This window comes from Diabrotica virgifera, chromosome 8 (genome assembly GCF_917563875.1).
Source record: "Diabrotica virgifera virgifera chromosome 8, PGI_DIABVI_V3a".
Lineage (NCBI taxonomy): Eukaryota > Metazoa > Arthropoda > Insecta > Coleoptera > Chrysomelidae > Diabrotica > Diabrotica virgifera.
In genome coordinates, this window is record NC_065450.1 from 14,106,895 (window position 1) to 14,127,733 (window position 20,839).

Sequence of the window (20,839 nt, forward strand, 5' to 3'; positions counted from 1 at the left end):
TACTACTGATAAGCAGCATACAAATTACTAAAAACACAATCGTAATAAAACAATTACTTACTTTTATTATTGTCCAACAAATCTAGTCAAAAGAAACAAAACACCAACAAAAAACAACAAAAATGAAGTGATATAGTACCACGTGCTCGCCGCCTAACACACGTCTAATATTTCAAAGCTAAACTGACCGACACGGACAGTTCACAATATTTGGATCGCGTTATGTAATAACGGATTAACCGCCAAAAGTCCAAAATCGAGATAATAGTGACATTTTCAGCTAGGGTGCAAATCTATGTATAAAAATGTTTTTTGTAAAAAAATTTAAAAAAAAGCTGTTTCTAAATGCCTGTATTAAGCGACATTTTTATTTTATTAAAAAAATCTCACACTAGGATTTGTATTATCGAACTAAACGCCAATAATGGTACATAATCCATTGTCATAAACAAAAATCCGCATCTTTGTAAGTGTAATAACGAATCAAGCGCCACGAATAGTCCGTTAATTCTTTATTACAAAACACAACATATTTACTAACGTTTAAGATATCGAATTAAAAGACATCCTTTGTCAGGTAACATCAGATTAAGCGCCAAATATGTCTCTTAATCCGGTATTAGGATCTTAACTCATGCATGTCTTAAAAAATCATTAACGAATTAAGCGACATTTGATCGAATAACTTTTAAAATATAAATTATTTTTAAAAAAATTTAAACACATGTAAAAGTCTATTTACATTTGCATTAATATATTAAATATGAAACATGTCAGTACTATATTTTAGAAATAGTTCCAAAAACAAATTTAAAATCTTTAAACCGATTTATCTCAAAACTACATTTTGGCGCTTAATCCGCTATTACATAACGCAGTCCATTTTATGTTATTTGCTGGGACACCTAAGGTGCTTGAATAGTATTTCATGTACAAAAATTATGCGTGGTAAGCCGCTTTGCGTTTTGGCCGTTCTCAACATTAGACGGGATATCGCGCTTTGTCCCAGAAAGTAGAGCGGCATATGCCGCTTTGTCCGCGAACGTGTTAAATGGTTTATATTTTATGCACTATAGGCGGAGCTATTGAAGAAATGATCTTGACAAAGTTACAAGGTTTATTAGTGGTTTTAGTATGTCTGCATTTTTTTGCTTGGGTCCAGAGCTTCCAGTTTAAGTTTTCTTTCTTTTATAGCTCTCACATTCGTTGTCCAACAAGGTGGAAAATTTGTTTGTTCTAAACTCTTAAAATTTTTCGTTAAAAATAAAACACATGATTTATTGAAATATTTATTATTATCTCATTACATATTTGAACAATGTATGTCGATAGAGGCAGATGAATAAACACTACTATAGACCCTACAACTTAGCTACAATTTGGTTGATGTTTAAAGTGCGGCATTTCGGAACACAGAACAAAATATGAAATATTTGTACTGAACTGTTCTGTGTGATACTACAGCAAAGAACTAGCAGTTTCTTCTTGTAGTATTCAAAAATACGCGTTCTTACTTTTAAATTTAGTACTATACATATATGTTACTATTCTAAAAAAATTATTTCTCACAATACAAAAACTTACGAATGAAATACTTAGTATAACATAATTATTATTTCCACAAAACAGTAAGACAGCAACTAAGGGGGTGACTCGAAACATCAAAAAGAGGAAAAAAGCAGAATACTTCGGTCATAGATTTCGAGGACCTAACTACTATTTACTTCGCCTTATAAGGAAAAGAGGAGGGAAAGAGATGGATTGGTCGAAAAAAATTTTGATGGTTGGTATTAGAATTATTTCGCGCAGCAGCCGATACAGATCAGTTTCAGAAAAATGTAAAATGATGACAGCCAGCATCTGAACACCGACACAAAACCTAAAGAAGTATTGATAATACTGAAGTGTTGGTAACGTGGCTACATCCCATGCGCATGTAGTTGTGTTGCACAAATAATGCTCGAAGCTGTTGCAAAAGGATATGCCATGGACAAGTAAAATAATTGACAGCAATGCACAACTGGTTAGTTAAGAAGTTTCGACAAAGTCAAATCACTATACTGTGAAGTCAAAAAACTAAAAACAAAGAGTTTAAGCTATAAAACTACTCAGTTAAGAAATTTTGGCAAATCAGAAGATTTATACCTGGAAAAAGAACAAGACATTACTCACCCCTATACATAGGAGCTGACCTACAGATACATATTTTTTTTTGTATAAATCGGAAGACTTATAAGTGTAAAATGAATAATAAAATAAAAAAAACATCTGCGGAAATTACAATATACTCGTATTTAAACCGTTTACCGTTTTGATTTGAAATAGACAATTACATACTTCTAGTTAAATAGAGTTAAATGCTTTAAAAACTAGCGAAACTGTGAGAATTTCTACCTTAATACACAAAACACTTACATTTAAGAGACGATAAACACGTCCCATTCCAAAATAAGTAAAATCATTCTTCAAAAACAAAGAAAAGGATATATATTATATAAAATAAACGTGTATCAGAGCTCAGCGATCCAGGCACAAAATCTGCGTTTTGATCAAGACCGTTATGATCCAAAACACTATCGAAAGGTGAGCTTTAAGGAGAAAAAAAGTAAATGACAATGAAATGCTAATATTTCTGAATAATCTTGAATATTCAGAATAATAATATATAATAATAAGTTGGATGACTGCTCAATCGGTGTTTTTCTAAATTTGGAGTATGAAGTGCTAGGATCCTGAACCTTATTACTTATAAAGTAAACCAATCTTATGAAATAAATCAGTGATTACATCAATTGTATGCAAAGACTTACATTTAATCAGTAGTCCAATACTTTTATAGACAAAACTCCTGTAAATAGAGATTCTTTGTATGTATGACACTTCTGTTAGACTGCACCTACATTGGATCCGTATTTCTCCCTATCCGACGGATTGAAAACAAACTCATGATGAAACAATGATAGTACACCGTATCGGTTCGGGAGAAATACGGTTCCAATATAGGTGTACCCTTACATAAAAAAGGTAAATACCCTCTACATAAAGAAAACGAAAACCATATATAAAAAAAATTTAAAACGAAAATATAAGTCTTTGCTATAATGGACAAAAATATAATGTATAATGGATTCATATTAAAGGTTATGTAATGAGCTAATGAACCATAATGCCCATAGATCGAAATGGAATGTGTTACACAAATGATATTCATCATTGGAAATGGCATTCCGTTTGATATATTAGGCTTCCCCTCAGTAGTTGCGTTCAGAGTTGTTATGGACACTGCAAAAGAAAGAAAACAGTAGGTTAGTATTTCATTTTAAATAAAAAAATAACAAATATTAAATGGCTTGCATGTGAGTCCATACTAAGTAAGTAATGAAGTAAAAGAAGTTCTCACAATCAATTTATTCACTCCGAACGACCAGTTTAGCTGTCTAGAATATGCACAGCATCGTCAGGTCCCGGTAAAATAACAATATTTACAGGGTCCTGGTAAAATAACAAATTCTATAGTAACATTTCATACATTTGCTCATTGGCCAGTGGATAGAAAACTTATTCCCGTGATTGTCCCTCGTCCTTTTCTTACAATTGAAAAGGGGTCCAGTTCAAGCATTCCAGTCTCATTTCTCGTGAGATAAGAGACTGACCAAAGAGAGTCTGTATAGAGAATGCGAGAAAGTTGCAGTACTAGATTAGATACGATAGAGGAAGATAAGAAATGATGAAAATCATATCGTTACCTTACCTTACCCTTGTCCTATATCTGCTTAGGTATATCCTAAGCAGGTTGAAGTTTTTATCGAGTAGAAATGGGAATGAGATAAGCCCTCTTCAGTTAACTAGTTCTGACCCAAAAATTCTATGACCAATAGAAACATAATATATTTATATGCTTCACAGACTTTGAAACATCATTTTTGTTAGAATAAGACACGACCTACTATTAGAATGCTTGCAAGTCGGTTTACATGGGAAAGAAATCAAAGTACTAAAAATTTTGTACTCGAACCAAAACGCCAGAGCTAGGAACAAAGGTTCCACGTCCACAGAAGTAGAAATTAAGAGGGGAGCTAGACAAGGATATATTCTGTCATCCTGCTATATAATCTTTATTCCGAGTTTATATTTAAATAGGCACTGGAGGATTCCAAGGATATGGCTTTGATTGTGAATTCTGACTTGGTCTACGACAACTTATCCATAGGACTAACTCTGTCTCTGAGCAATTTGGTATGAAAATAAACATTAAAAAAACCTAACCAAATTGATGTCAATCCGAAAAAAACCAAAATGCACCTCAAACTTGCAGCATGAACGAGCACATTTTCGAACAGGTCAATAGATTTAAGTACCTGGGATGTTGGATCCATAGCAGCCTAAAACCTGATCTAGAAAGATCGAGAATAGAACAGGCCAGAAAATCTTTCAAAAAAATCAAAAAGGTGATATGTGATTCTTGAGTAAAACTCAAAATTCGACTACGCTTAACAAAATGTTACGTCTGGTCAACTCTTCTCTCTGCAGTTGAGACATGGGCCCTTAAAACATCGACTGCAAATAAATTGGAGATCTCCAAAATGCGGATCTCTAGGCCACATACTGAGAAATAATAAGTACCGAGGGAAAGAGAATACTAGGAAGGAAAAGACTATTGTAGCTGCTAAGAAACATCTGAAAATGGACAGGACTAAATGTTGAACAGCTAATAAGAACAGCTGAAGACAGAGAAGAGTTTGTAATTGTAGTAGCCAACCTTCATTGAGAGGGAACTTTAAGAAGAAGAAGAAATCTCTACTATCTACTGGTAGAACCTACTATCATCCAGTATGGGTCGCATGGTATCTTCTTAAGATTCACACAATGGATACAAAGATCAACACAGCAATTGAGTACGCGAATATAGCCCTGATCATCTGAAAAAGGAACTGTGCTTTCTATATATGATATGAGAATAGAAAAACAGATTGAGGTGTTCGAAAAGTAGGTATATAGAAGAATATCCCTGGTCTTATGGAGAGAAAACAAAACCAATGTGGTGATTCGTAGACAGAAGGGAAAAAAATCATGAAAATAGCAGAGTGAATGTTCCAAGTTTCTTCGTCTCGCCAATGAAGTAATTATATTTGGCTGATTAAGACGCCATGTGTCATGGTCCTGTCACCTGGGCCCAGAGCACGCCAAATATAATTCTATTTTGCTGACGTCACAAAATAGTATTTCGTAATGGGAGAATCGACGGTTGCTAGGCAACGTGACGTCACTAAAATAGAATTCTATTTGGCGTGCTCCCGCACCTGTACTCTCAGTAAGGTATTTTTGTCTATAATTTTAAACTTATGTTTCATAACAGAGGACAACATATTTTATATTAGGAGGCCCTATAGATGCCTGTGTTTGAAATCTGTATGTCTGTCCAACAACGACCAAAACCTTGTATTTACACCTCGCAACACACGCCGTAATTTACATCCCCATCTGGCCATGCTTTTTACAATGCTTACTGCCGCTTCATTTTACAGCGCTTACTGCAAATTACGGCGCCGTAAATTATCGCCTGTGTGGCCTTAGCCTTAGAGTAAAACATAATATAGGGATCATAATATTATGAAACCGTAATTTTTCCCTAGTTTTAATTGTGAAATTCAACATCGCTCCTTATCGAATTTATTGTGAAAAATATACATATTTTTGATTAATTCACATTTTAAATAAAAAAGTATAAAAAACTGAACCAAAAACAAATGTCGCTCATCCAGAAGAAAAGTGTCCCAACTCAAAAAACTACTTTTTCAGGGGAGACAAAAATAGATTGTTTAGAGTTTAATTTAACTGTAAGTTTTAAACAGTAACTGCAAAAATTTATAAATTAAAATCGAAGAATAAGGATAAGTGAATGTTTCTAAAAAAAAACTATAATATCTGATTTAACATAGAAAAAAGATTTTTTTTTCTACAACACTTTTTTTAAATCAAAATCACTTCTCAAAATACAACGGTTTTTGTGATAAATCATGATATGTTCACGTCGAATGTTAGTGCATAACTGAAAAGTGTCATTGTTAAGGAATAAAGGTATTCATTTTACTGACAAAGGAATAATGACACTACTGCCATCTTTCGACATTGGAAGTAAACATATATCTGACATTTTTCCTGATAAAAGTGTAGGATATTTGGAGTCAATTTAACAAGATAACTAGATTTGTGCATTTTTTTACTCGAGTCAATTTTCTTCCAGATGAGAGATGTATTACCACCCATTTTGTAGTTATTTGTAAGTATGTACATGAAATGGTGCTCCTCCGTCGAGTCGACGAATCATCTAGAAGAAGCAGACAGCTTTATGGGATGATTAGTGATTCCTTGTTAATAAAAACAGAACAACAAAATCACTAGTCTTCCACACAACACTGTCCAGTTAGTAACAGTCCAAAATCCACAGCAATCCATTTGTTAGTAGTTCCATTATTTACATTTATATATAAAATATTAGAAGAGATGTTAGGAAAGGGAGATGCGTGCAGAAAAAGTTTAAGTGTATCATTAATATTACAACTATTTTATGGATGACAAGTAAGTCAGGGCAATAATAGTGTAAAAACTTCTCAATGATGGCGTTATGTAGGGCACCACTTCTTAGAAGTGTGAAATTTGATAAAAAATGCTGTCGCTCTCTATCTCTCTCTCTTTCTCTGAGTATGGCACTGTCTTTTGGACCAGTTGTGTCCAGTTGTGGACAACCTTAGAGAGAAAAAAAAACATGCTTTATGTCCCTTGGTGCATAAGCCCCCTCTAAATTTCCTAGAATTATTTCTGTCAATAGGTGGTATTAACCGCTTAACGCACTCGCCCGAGTTAACTCGGTATTAAACTACGTTTCTATTTTTGCCTAACCCAGTTTAAAATATTTGTACGATATATAAAGCACCTACGCGTTTTAACTCGTCTAGCGCTAAATAACGGTCTCCCCACTTGTTTTCTCGTTTCTAATTTTAAACTGCCTACGATCGACTGCCGGATGGAATGTTTAGTCAAGGTCAAGGTTATTTTCTTTCTTCTTCTTAAATTTTCTTTCACCTATTAGATTTAGTTTTGTGAAATTCCTTTGTATTATTTCGCAAAACTGGTGGGAATAAATCATCATTAGTTTAAAGACTGGAACTAATACAGCTTATAATGGAAAAATATCGAGATGATTTCGCATGTCACAAAGGACGTCCCTCAATGAATCTTACACCTGTTAGACTCACAGGGCGTCATTTCCTTGAGTAGATTCTGGCTACGACAAAAAACAAAATCCAACTCATAAATGTGGAGTATGTAGCAGAGTTCGAGATGCGCGTGGAAAGAAGATTAGAAGAGAAACAAGATATTTCTGGCCTAACTTGTATTTTTTCTAGACTTTCTTAGGCTTCAAACAGGCATACGACTCAGTCAAAAGGAACAAACTATACTATATATTGGCTGAATTGGCAATACCACACAAGCTAATTAAAGCCACAATGGATTAAACTCAGGCATGTGTACGAATACAAAACCACCGGACAGACTTTTTCAAAATTTCGCAGGGACTAAAGCAGGGAGATGGGCTGGCCCCAACATTGTTTAACCTGGCACTGGAGTACGCGGTTAGGCAAATGCAAACTGGACGAGGAAACCTACTGACCAACCGAACGGTTCAACTGGCCGCTTATGCCGATGATATTAATATTATGAGTAGAACAATCAACAGGAACACAGGAAACATATGCAGTTAAAAGCACAAACAAAATGCTAGGTCTGGAAATTAACACAAAAAAAAACAAAAACAATGACTCACACGAGAAGAAATATAGTCCCACAAAACATTATACATGAAGATGTCATTGAAACGGTTGGAAAGTTTACATACCTGGGAGTAGAAATATATGCAGACTGATCAGAAGATGGAAAAATACGGAAGGGAATAACGCAGGCAAACAGAGCTTATTTTGCCCTCTCCCATATATTTCGTTCTAAAAGTGTCCACTGAAATACAAAGATGAGAATCTATAAAACTTTAATTCGACCAATAACATGCTATGGCAGTGAAGCCTGGGTCTTGAAAGAAACATCCAAAAACAAACTCGACACATTCGAAAGGAAAGTACTAAGGAGAATACTAGGACCTGTGAGGGAAAATGGAATCTTCAGAAGTAGACACAACAACGAACTTTATCAACTTTATAAGGAAGCACCCCTGTCAGACTTCATTAGAATACAAAGATTGCAATGGGCCGGACATGTGATAAGAATGGGAGAGGATAGGCTACCAAAAAGAGCACTGAATGCTAAAATGCAAGGAAAGAGACCGGTTGGAAAACCAAGAAAGCGCTGGGAAGACACAGTAAACAGCGACGCACAAGCACTTTTAGGAGTCCGTGTATGGAGAAGAGCAGCCTCAGAGAAGCAAGGGTGGAGGCAAAAAATAAAGGAGGCCAAGGCTCAATTTGGGCTGTAGTGCCGTAGTTGACTGATTTGAGTTAGCGCATGATGGTATTTTTGTTATTTTTTATTTTTGTAATAAGATATGCTTTTTTTTTACTTTAGATTATATCTAGTAACAATAGTTTTGTTCGTAGTTTATTTTACTGTAACAAACAAATAATATTTTGACGTATTTTTGCAAATAAATCTGTGCGTTAAGCGGTTAAACAGTGAATACTACTTTCTTTATTCCGTTGTTCTCTCAGGTTCTCTCCTTTTTTTCTTTTGGCTTTATATGTTTTACTAGTCCATTTTAATTATTTAAATCCAGTTATTCAACTATTCATAGCTCCTTGTTCATTTGCTTATCACTAACCCTTACACTTTTTACTCAACGTTTCCCTTTATTGTCAGTTTCGATTATATAGTTTTCCTTTCCGTTTCGGATTAATCCATGGTGTACATATGCATTCAGTGTCAACACCACCTTTGAACGCTTCTAATTTACGTCTGTTTTTCAACGTCCATCCTTAAACGCCAAACAATATGGAGAATACATAGTATCGTAATAGCCTTGCTCTTAATTCCAGTATGACATCTCTTATGGTTAGTAACTTTTTTTATTTTCAAAGTTACCTGTGCTATTTATATATGGTATCTGATCTCTTTTGTTTGTGCTGCGTCTTTCATTAACCATTTGCAAAGGTGCTTATATTCTCCTACTTTATATATATTATTATTACTCATATATTATAATATTGTGTTAGGTTACATAAGATTTCATCATTGTTGTTTTAGTGACTATTTGTAGTATAATATGTAGTTTAGTGACTTTTGTGTCACCATCTCTGTTAGTTAATCACCTATTTCATTTGGTAAGTGAAATGTATTTATTTAGTTTATTCTTCGTCTCTCCGTCGATCCGAAGCTCATTGTTACTGTATTATAGGGTTCAAGATTTGACTGTTGTAACAAGCAAATTTCTTGTAACATTAGGACACGTACTCCTCGCTGCACCATCAAATTGCTTGGGACTCCAGCCTTAAGTCGATGTCCAGTCGATTCGTGTTACAACTCAATCCGAGATAATATAACTACATATCCCTTCTTTTGCCAGCCGATTTAAGTGAAGTTCTTAAGAAAGTTACAAATAGAATATTTTGACACGTTACAGCATGTGGGATTATTTTCATCAAAATAATATTAACGAAATATATGCTCACTCATTCATGGCGATCATGTTTAATGGTTCGATATAGAGGATGATTTACAAATAATGGATATTTATACACATGCAAGGTTCAAATATTAATATAAACTGGGATACAAGGTGTTACAATTACAGAAATAGTATTCTGACGCTATTTTCCTGTAGGACTTTAATATTATTTACTATTTTTAATGTGAATTAACCACATCGGGAGTATACAACTTATGTTTTAGAGTCAGATATAAAACTGCGAGTTGGTAATATTAGATATGAGTTATAAATTTAAGACCAAAGACCTTTTTTCTTCTGATTTACAATGGAATTACTAATGAAAGATTTTTTCTACCATGTTACGATTTTTCATCATCTTAGAATCACATTCTATGATTTTTCTGATGGAAATTCGCAAGATAATTTCATGTAATTAAATGAGCTGTCTTCCAATAAAATGGTTATGGTTACCCATACTGAAAGAGGAAGTCAATAGAAAGAAAATACCAAGATTAGTAAGTCAATAATATCGAGCTAGTACATATTTTATATTTTAGTATTACTTATATATCTAGTATTATTAATAATATTTATAATTTAAACATGTTACAAGTCAGAATTTGGTATTATTTTTTGAGAGTAAATTAATGTAAGACCAAATACTTACGATGTCGGGATAGTATCACAGGGTTTTTCCTGGTTTTCCCTTGTGATTTACTATGAGGTCTCTAACGCGAGAATTTTACTGTCGTTGCATTTGGTTGTCTTTTTAAAGACATATCACATGCTATAATTTTTTATGACGGATATTCTTGAGTTGGGGTTAATTTCATGTAATCGAATGAACTATCTTTCAGTAAGTCGTCCCAGGAACGCAACTCATAAATATTGGCAATATCATTTTAAAGTCTTCTACTTTAAAATGTATAATATATGTCTGAATTGCCAATATAAATGAGTGAGATTAAATAAATTATTAGAAGAATTTTTTTTGCTTAGCAACAACACTTTAGTTTATTTTAGTAATATTTTGTATTTTGACAACGGCACCCGATTTGGGCGTCGAAACGTTAATAAAATTATTTTTTTCATTTTAATTGTGGCTTATTTCCCATATAAATAATTAATCATAAAAATGCCACAAGGAAATAGCTTCAGAACAACATCCAATAAAGTGGTCCCACGAGCTTCCTTAAAAACATTGACATCAGATATCTTTTGATGCCATCTACTTTACAATGTATAATATATGTCTGAACTATCCATATGAATGTGACAATGTTGTTCTGAAGCTATTTCCTTGTGGCATTTTTATAATGAACTATTTTAAATGGGAAATAAGCCACAATTTTACACAAAAAAATGAATTTATTAACGTTTCGACGCCCAAGTTAATAAGTTATTTCCCATTTAAAATAGTTCACTAAGTAACAAGACTAAACAATTTGTTTAATATGTATTTTGAGAATGATTTCCGAATTGGATATTGAGTAAAAACGAATTTTCAGCCGAAATTATGCATAATGCCCATTAAAGATAGCAAATAATTACAAAAATAGGTCAGTGACATTGGTATTTTTCTATGCAATCACTGTCTATGTACCGCAGCCCACTTCAATTTAACGTTTTAGTAGTTTCAACAATTAATATTATACAGAAAAAAGAGGTGCATAGGTATCTAATGATTGCAGTAAAAAATATATTGAATGTGTCCCAAAAATAAAAGTCCATTATGTTTGGCCTGGGTACCACGTGCTCTAGAAATTTAACTTGTAAAAATCTTCTTGGTAAGATTGTATGTCTATATCAGATATTTTTAAATCAAAACCATTATTTGTACAATATCTTGTTTTGAATTATTTTATAAAATTCAGACTTTTTTCACATCATACAATTTAAACATTGTTTAATGATTTAACCCCTTAGTTTGTGAATTTTTTATTACTGTCACTAACGTTCTTTCTAGTCAATGCTCTCTTGAAAATAATCATTATTGTATATTTAAAGAATTTAGTTATATTAGCACAAACAAAAGACGAACATTAAAGAAACAAACACCATTTACCCTGTGAGCGTTTGAGGACTAATTTTTTCCAATACCAAGGTTCGCACTGGAAATTAAAACTGGTTGAAAAAGCTAATTTACAAATATCATATTACAATATATACAGTAGAATTCATGATTAAAATATACATAACTAAGCTTGTTAGCGATTTCATTATTAAACAAACATCACAAGCTAACTATTGGATAATATGTATTTGTTTATACAGTGCGGTGGAATAAGTGTTGCCCCCCCCCCCCTGTTAACTTGTTTATTTTAAGAATATAAGCAAAAGGCTCGGACAGGTCGTTTTTTAAACTAACCGTAGTATATTATAGCATCAACGTTTCGAACTTTACGCGATCCCTCTTCAGGTGACAGCCATAACTTTGATTTTTTTAAATGGGAAAGTACATCATGTGACACCTCATTTAAAAGCTCTTAAAATACTGAGTTCAAAAATGTATAACACTTTAATCGTGTTTGAGAGCGTAGGCGAAAAATTTCGGTCGAATACTTTCTAAATGCAATAATTTTTTTCGAATCCCGAAAAAACCAATAAATATTTTTGAAAAATTTAAACGCAGAATGATATACTACAGTATTCTCGATGGTCCAAAGTCCCTGAGAACTCCTATAATGTTTATTTTAATAAGTCACAGTGGTGAAAAAGAGAAAATTTAGTGTGATTTTTAATTTCAAATATATCATTCAAAAGAAACTTTTTGTTTATTCTACGGGACTGTCAGCCCTCGGTAAATTAATCTTTCATTCTGCGTTTAAATTTTTCAAAAATACTAGTTTTCTCAGAATTCGAAAAAAATAAATGCGTTTAAAAAGAGTTCGACCGAAATTTTGGGCCTGCGATCTCAAAAAGGATTAAAGTATACATTTTTGAAATTAGTATTTTAAAAGCTGTTAAATGAGGTGTCTCATGATGTACTTTACCATTTAAAAAAATCAAAGTTATGCCTGTCACCTGAAGAGGGATCGCGTAAAGTTCGAAACGTTGATGCTATAATATACTATGGTTAGTTTAAAAATCGACCTGCCCGAGCGTTTTGCTTATATTCTTAAAATAAACAAGTTAACGGGGGGGCAACACTTATTCCACCGCACTGTATACAAGGATCATTGCATAAGTATGAGACCTAACAATTTTGTAGATTTTGGATAAATATCCTGCCATTTATCGCAGGTTGGAATTGATATTGAAAAGTTTCATTCTGTCTTATCTTTGGTAGATTCTAGGTATTATTGATAGATGATGTGCATCATATTCGAGAAAGCATGCTTACTATTCAAAATTCTTGAATGAGGTGGATTGTAGCCTCTCTAGTATCAATTTCATCCACAAAAAATTGTTTGACTAGGAATGCACATCCAGTGTATGAGTGTTTTGAAACTAGGCTACAGGCTAGGCTACATAAGTGATGATACAGTTTTATCATGTTTGCAGTGTTTGTCTCTTTCAAATTCTAGAAGGCACAGAACAACTTTAAAAAGCATAGTTTAAGCTCGATGAGGTAATAGCGGAGAAAATTTTTGTAGATGCCACAATTATACTCCCAAGTTAAAAGGTATTACCATTATACTCCCAGATAAAAGGTATTAAGAATTAGAAATGCGTTTTCATAGTCACACCATAATTCCTATTGTGCTTCTTATAATTACATTTGGAATTCTAATTCTCTTAGCCTTAATCCCTGACCGCTCTGTGGCTTTCTAAGTACAGTTTTTTTTGTTTTAATGGTTCTCCATCATAAGACAAAACTATTTAAAGATGTACCCTATTCGACTTCCAGGTCATTTTATTGATATGTTTTTGCTGAGCACCAAGTTGGGTTTCTTTGGGATTAGAATAGTTTTGATCTTTCACATACAGTAAAGCAGGAGATTTTGGTCATCATACTTCATACTACTATCAACTCAATTAAAAAATTTGTAGAGGTATAAATCTACTGAGCACCGCACTTACGCTAACCACAAAAGTCCTAACGAACAGAATCAATAAACTAACAACTTTATCAGATGAACAACAAGGATTCAGATCCGGAAGATCCTGCTAGACACCGTATTTGTATTGAGACAAATCACTGAAAAGGCCGTAGAGTACAATAAACCAGCATATCTATGGTTTATAGACCTGACAAAGGTTTTCGATCACATCCAAGTTGAAGACGTCTTACGCTTACTGTATAGAAGAAACATACCAATAAATATTATATAAACCATCGAAAACATCTACTTCCATAATCAAATACAGGCAAAGATAAATGGAAAACTAACAAAGTTTATACCAGTACAAAGTGACGTCAGACAAGGTGACTCGTGAAGACCACTGCTCTTTAATATAATAATGGACGAAATAATAGAAGCAGTACATACAGGCCAGGGTTACAGAATGGGGAACAAAGAAATCCAAAAATTATGTTATGCAGACGACCCGCATTAATCGCCGAGGCAAAAGATGATCTCCAAAGATTAACACACATCTTCAATACAACAGCCAATCCAAGTAATACAATATGATAATATCAGCAGAAAAAACCTAATGTATGACAACCTCACTACGATGTAAAATCGAAATTGATGGGAAAATAATGAAGCAGAAAGCAAGTTTTAGATATCTGGGAATAGATATAACCAGTTACGGAGATGTTGAAGAGGAAATATGACAACAAAGCTTAAAACCAAGTAAAGCGGCGGGATCTCTTAATGACACAATCTGGAAGAACAAAAACCTAGAACAAACAATCTATAAAGCAGCAATTAGACCTATATTGACAAACACGACGGAGACAAGACCCGACACATCTAAAACGAGACGACTACTAGAAACAACAGAGATGAAAATACTTCGACGAATATCAGGGAAAAGTCTGTTGGATAGGAAGAGAAGCGAAAACATAAGAAGATAATGCAATGTAGAAGACATAAATGGATGGTTGACAAAACAGAAACAGAAGTGGAACGAACACATTAGTAGAATGGCAGAGGATAGGATAGTATGAATAGCACGAGATAAGTCACCAAATGGACGAAAAAGTATTGGCAGACCAAGAAAAAGATGGTGCGATAATTTAAACAATTTAAGACGCTAATATTGAAGAAGAAACAGGCTTTAAAGCCTACATACAAGAAGGAAGAAGAAGAAGAAGAGATAGATTGCTGCGCTGTGTACAAGTACATATATTTAAACTAGTTCAAATGATATTTTATAAAGTTCTAAAAAATATCCAGAATTTGGAAAGTGTTAGGACCCAGAGTTTGAACAATGCTTGTTTAAACACTACACAAAACAATATTATACATAGCTCAAAGGACACCGCACACATCTTATGGAAAATATAATGTCACTCAATCCAATAAAATTTACATGAATAGATGCCTCCTGAAATTTCAATAATTTGATACCATCGCGCCAACCCTGTATTTTGATTAACAAGAGCGTAAATTGATAAAAATAAATCTAAAATCAAATAAGAATGTACGTGTGTCATAGAGAGAAAAAAGATCTTGTGATTCGCTTACTCCATAAATCTTTCTAGAGGCTTACTCTTATCTTAACTTATTATAATATATAGATAATAAAGTAGGTATAATTTGCTTAGTTGTATCGCCTCTAATCGGCTTAAGCTAGTGTTGAATAGACTGTATTCAAAAGCCGCTAGACTAATATTATTAGTGAATGCCAGTTTTATGGACTTCAAAATGCGAGTTCGATAAACTTTAATTATAATTAACGCACTAATTAAGCAAAATTCCGAGTTGGCGCAATGGTATCCAATTATTGAAATTTCAGGACGTATCTATCCATGTAAATTTTATTTCATTTGAGTGACATTATATTTTCCATAAGATGTGTGCGGTGTCCTTTGCTTAATTATATTATTTAATTCAACATTCACTACAACAGTCTGTATGAAAGGAGCAAGGAGGTAAAATGTACATTTTACATAGATACAGCTGATGCCATAGATATAAATTAATTAGAAAATGCTATGATTTAAGTAATAATTGAAAATGTTCTATTAAAATATGGTATTTCGAATTAAAAAATATGTAGTTACCTTTGTTGGAGCAGATACTGTGCCATCTGTATCTGGTTGGGCATTCCACTGATGGTGATGATGCGATCATTGGAACCTGGAAGAGGTTCATCAATTGTAATATTGGCGCCGGACTCCACGCGGATTTTCCTGATTCTGACACCGCCTTTACCAATTATAGCACCGGCAAGCTAAAATAAAAATTATATTTATATTTATTAATAAACAAGTAATTGGATTTCGTAAGTTATAGGTTTTCACCCAAAGTGGTCGAAAGTAGAACCGAAAGTCTCTTTTTCTAAACTTTCGGTCATAATTGTTTAAAGGAAATGACTTCAAAATCGGAACTAAATTCAATTTTTCAATACGCGTCGATTGATATATTATCACATGTACTATTTCTGTGACTATAATATCGATGGCTTAAAACACACTTATTGTATGTCCGTGAATGTACTTTTTGAGAAAATCGATTTTGAATGTTGAAGCTCTTGTGCACAGTATATAGAGGTTCCCCAGTAAAATCACTACTCTGTCGGCGCTTTGATCTCAAGAAGTAATACCGGCAGTACGCAATTGGTAATTCACCAGTGGTGGATGCAGGTTTTCCCTGTTAAAAGCCGTACGTTTCTATGCGAATAGCAATGCGAGAGTGGGGCAAAAGCGACTGCCAACATTGCGCGGTCGCCATGCGCGACTACAGATTTTACTTCCAATTTTTCGGAGAGTGGTTCTACTGTCCCTCTTTATACTGTGCTCTTGTGTTACATTAAATATTAAACTTTACGTATTTTTCTATGATACGTCATTAAATAAATATTGAAATGAGTAATAAAAATAAATACCTTTCCTCACAAAAAAAAATTAAAGAACACTTTTTAACAAAAAAAAATTAAAGAAGACTTTTTAACAAAAAAAAGTATGGACATACAATGGTTGGCAATAAAGTATGGACATACAATAAGTGTACATAATGATTTTGACTTAATTATTGGACGTTTTATGTAAAAAATAGAACATTAATGTATTTATTCATGTTAACACAATAAAGAACGTCAACAGTCTATTTCACTTTCAGAGGCACTATCTATTGGAACTATGTCTTGCAAATTGCCTTTGGTCGGTAGAGAATCTATCGCGCCTTTGTAGTCTTTGTATAGTGGTATAACTCAAACATTACACAAGTATAATAGATCTTTTTTTGGCCATGGATATTGGCAGTTGCTTAGAGTATATTTTTTTCAATCTTCCCAGGTAGGTAGAGGCTTCTTCCCAGGTAGGTGATTTTCCTGTACCCCTTCGTGTAGCTGACACATCCAAATAGTAGAAATCTTGTAGTAGAAATAAACGGATGTGTTTTTCTGTGGCACCCTGTCGATAGTGGCATGAACTGAATCTGCTTCTAAATAGCCAGTATCCATGAATTTTAAATAAATCATAAATATCTAGATGTTGTATTGCATTTACCGCATGTAATATTCAATTGTCATATTTTTGTTACGATTCTTACCCCTACAAGTATCGGAAAAGTTTAACAGTACTAGGAACAGGATGCAATTTCAGACAATTCTGTTCCTTCATTTGTTTCGTCCCAGATAACAGTGTCCGTCGCTATATTACAATAATCAAATATTGTAAAGTTATAGACAGAAAGTTTGGGTCTGTAGTAGATTTGAGCATCACCAGCGTAAGGCATAGATAAAACTGCCTGCAAGTCAAATGAAACAGATCAAAATGTTACCATTTGTCATCTATTGACCGTTTCTTATCATCAGCCTTCATTTTAAGAGAGTCAGTTTGTCTCTCCTTTTTATGATCTTTTCTAAGGTCATTTTCTAAGGCGGACTTGTCTGAAGCATTTTTGTAACGATTGCAGAGAGAACACTTATCTTTTTGTGGTTTAAACAATTTAATGGAGATTATTTGCTATTGAAAAGAGATCTGTATACATTTATTGTACACTTGGGTATATTATTCTCCTGACCAAATTGTTCATAACCTAGAACCTACTACATCTAAAAAATGTTTTAGATAAGTCATTTCGATAAATTGAAACACGATATTTAGGGTCAAATCAGGGATTTCAAAATGTAGTGTATTTTCCAAACAACTAGACAAGAAAGACTCGTGAGGTGGAGATGATGTAAATGCTTATGAGAAAAAGAAAAAAAAAAGAAGATTCCAAACTCCAAAGTTATTGAACATAACCTGGACATTTTGAGACAAATCAACCAAACCAGAATTCGGAACTCGCGCTGATTGAGTTGCAAAAGTAACAAGAACATAATGTTTGCATCTTTCGACATCTGTTAATAGGTGAAAAGCCTAGCAAAAATAGGGTTAGGAAATTATTGACTGACCACCATTTGTCGAATCTATGTTTTGTTTATTTTTTTCAGTATATCTCTAGATTATTTTATCTGGCAGTCTTAAAAGGTTGCCCATGTATGATTTATACTCTCTGTATATTCCAATGATTTATGTAGCTTAAAAAATATCCCCCAGAACCCATAACTAAGTTCGTTATTGTACTTGTCTTTATTGTATTAATAAAAATATCTGTATTATACTTACATCTTTAGGAATGGTAACTTGGGTGCTATTTTTATTGGAAGAACCACCTGTGCTGCCGAATGGACTAGGAGAAGTGTTGAGGCCAGATGGCGGGCTGAATTGACCACCACCGCTCCAACCGTTACGATCGAAGGCTCCTCCGCCAGAACCTAAAACATAAAGGAATAAAAACTTACCCACATATTCAAACTATGTAAACTTTGACGGAGAGACCATCTATAGACGTCTAATTTCCATTGATTTAATGTGACACAGCTTCTATGGACGTTGCATTTTCCCCTATTCTACTTTGCAAAGTACATATTATTGTGTATCATTTTGGCAATCAAAGATAGAATAAAAGCTTTATTTTTTTTAATATAACGCGGGCACATAAATTTGATACACCCTGTGTATTGATTTGTAACTATTTATTAGAAGGTAGCTTTTACGCAGTGGGTTTATCCTTAATGAGTTTTTCCCTGAAGAATTAAAGACATTTGTAAATAAGGTGAAGTGAAAAGACAATTTATTTCGGATTATAATTTTAAAAAGATTGTTTTGTTACGGGAAAGGCAAAATCCACAGGTAACTGTAATTATTAGTTTTTAGAAAAATAAGGTAGAGAAATTTGGAATTTTAAGTCCTTTTGTTTAAGCCCAAGAATATTTGTAGAATTCCCGAAAAGTAATTATGATGAGTAGAAGTATTTGTTGAAAGAATGCATGGGTTTTTTCAAATGAAAAAAGGGGAATGTGGAGAGAGAAATGTTTCTGATTGGCTTGGCAATTTGGAATGGGGAGAGAGAAGTTTGAATGTTCAGACAGTTTGGAAAAGGTTTTTTATTATGTGACCGGCATCCGAGAAGAGCAGTCAAAAGTTTTCGTGAGTAGTTCAGAAGGAAATACTAGTTTTTGTTTGATAGTGAAGAGTAGCTGAAAAGTGGAACGAGAGACAAATCAAATTGAGAAGAAATACCTCTTTGATTCTGTAAAGTCCAAGAGAGTAAGTTACAAGAACTATAGTTATTAAAAATTATTTGTGACACCAAGTAAAAAAGATACTTTTTAAAAAAGTATCTTTAAAATAAAAGGGTCTCATGAGATTATTATTGTGAGAAAGAGAGGAGAGAGTTTTGGAGTTTATTGAACGAGTACTGGTCAAAAGAGGCCTGGCTCGTGTTTTGGAGAAATAGTTGCTGGTATGCTGCTGGATTGATGCTGAGAACGGAGAGGGCTTTGATTGGTAGCCTAACATAATCAACAAGGAAGAGCTGTTTGGGTCAAGAGGAGACATCATTGTGTGTGAATCAACAAGGTCAGTCAATAACTTATGGATAGATTTTCTATATAATCAGATTTTTTTGCGTAAAGGCATATGAATTAAGATTCCAACATTTCAAAAATTTAATAGGAAGTATAAGTAGTTTTGCGAATACCTAAATTTGTTTGTTTAGCTTGTTTTATTAATTGTATCAAGAACAAAGCGATAAATATTTGTTTGAATTAGATTAATTTATATGGTAAAAGTTTCATTTGGACAGTTATGCCCACAGGATTTAATGATACATTTTCAGAGCATTGCTTTTGATAATAAAGGTATTTGTATGTGCTTATTTATGGTATTTCTTTTTATTTCCTTTTCCTATTTTATCCCGATAAGGATCAACTAAGAGACACTGAAGCCACGAGAAAGGATAAGTATAACCTAAAATAGTTTAGTTATTTTTTTATATAATTATAAATAATTAATTAAATAAATACTAATTAATATAAAAGTAAGAGAAAGCAGATCATAACAATATATAGTGTCACAACAGTATTTTATTATATATAAGTGTATTTTATTTATACATTTGACGCACTGTCCGTCAACGTGTTAAGTACTTTGTAGGAGGTTCCTGCTATGTCACAGTAATTATTCTAACGTTATAAAATAGTTATGCGTTACAATTCTCCTCGGATTTGGATTTGACTAATTATACAGTTGAGTCCACGATTCCTTACCCGTGCGTCATTAATACCTGACGAAATAAAACACATACTTTTTATCTAGCATCATTCTCTTCCATGCATGAAACTAAAGACAAACCAGCTACCGCCTGTTATTAAGTAAAAACACATGTTATTTTTATAAACGCTCTAAACTCAGTACATTGAAAAGAGATAAGTACAAAAAAGGACGCTTGGGGATGTTTTCGGATTTTGTATAATTTGTGATGTTTCTGGTTTGTTTACTTTTGTAACTTTCAGTCTGTTGAATTTTTTAGTGTTTATTTGTCAAATTTTTGCATTTTGAAGTTTTTTTTATAATACACAAACGGTTGTTGGAGTACAACAAAGCTAACCTCATTCCCACAGTTGGATAGAGTTATTCGAAAAGGAACCAAGCGCCTATTTAGTAGTTCGGAGAAAATTACGTTAGAAGTTTAGTTTAAAAAATAAGTCGGTGGTGTTGGCGCTTGGTGTTCTTGTTAATAGATGTCGTTATAGTAGTTCTGGGACTTAGATATTTTTATAATATTCAATATACTCCAG

At 33.3% G+C, this 20,839-nt stretch overlaps 1 protein-coding gene across 5 annotated transcripts in view; it reads right to left on the reverse strand.

Moving 5' to 3' along the window:
* Positions 1–1,276: 1,276 nt before the first annotated feature.
* Positions 1,277–20,839, reverse strand: part of LOC114334753 (ubiquilin-1-like) — a 259,274-nt gene continuing 239,711 nt past the window's right edge. For 4 of the 5 annotated variants that reach the window (XM_050658828.1, XM_050658830.1, XM_050658829.1 and 1 more), the window contains 3 exons: positions 18,324–18,472; positions 15,771–15,940; positions 1,277–3,282 (listed from right to left, as the gene is read on the reverse strand). In XM_050658828.1, the coding sequence (XP_050514785.1) occupies positions 3,252–3,282; positions 15,771–15,940; positions 18,324–18,472 (350 nt within the window). In that variant the 3' untranslated portion in view covers positions 1,277–3,251. Of the gene's footprint in view, positions 3,283–11,717; positions 11,764–15,770; positions 15,941–18,323; positions 18,473–20,839 lie in introns of all 5 variants that reach the window. The other variant, XM_050658826.1, reaches the window with a different exon arrangement.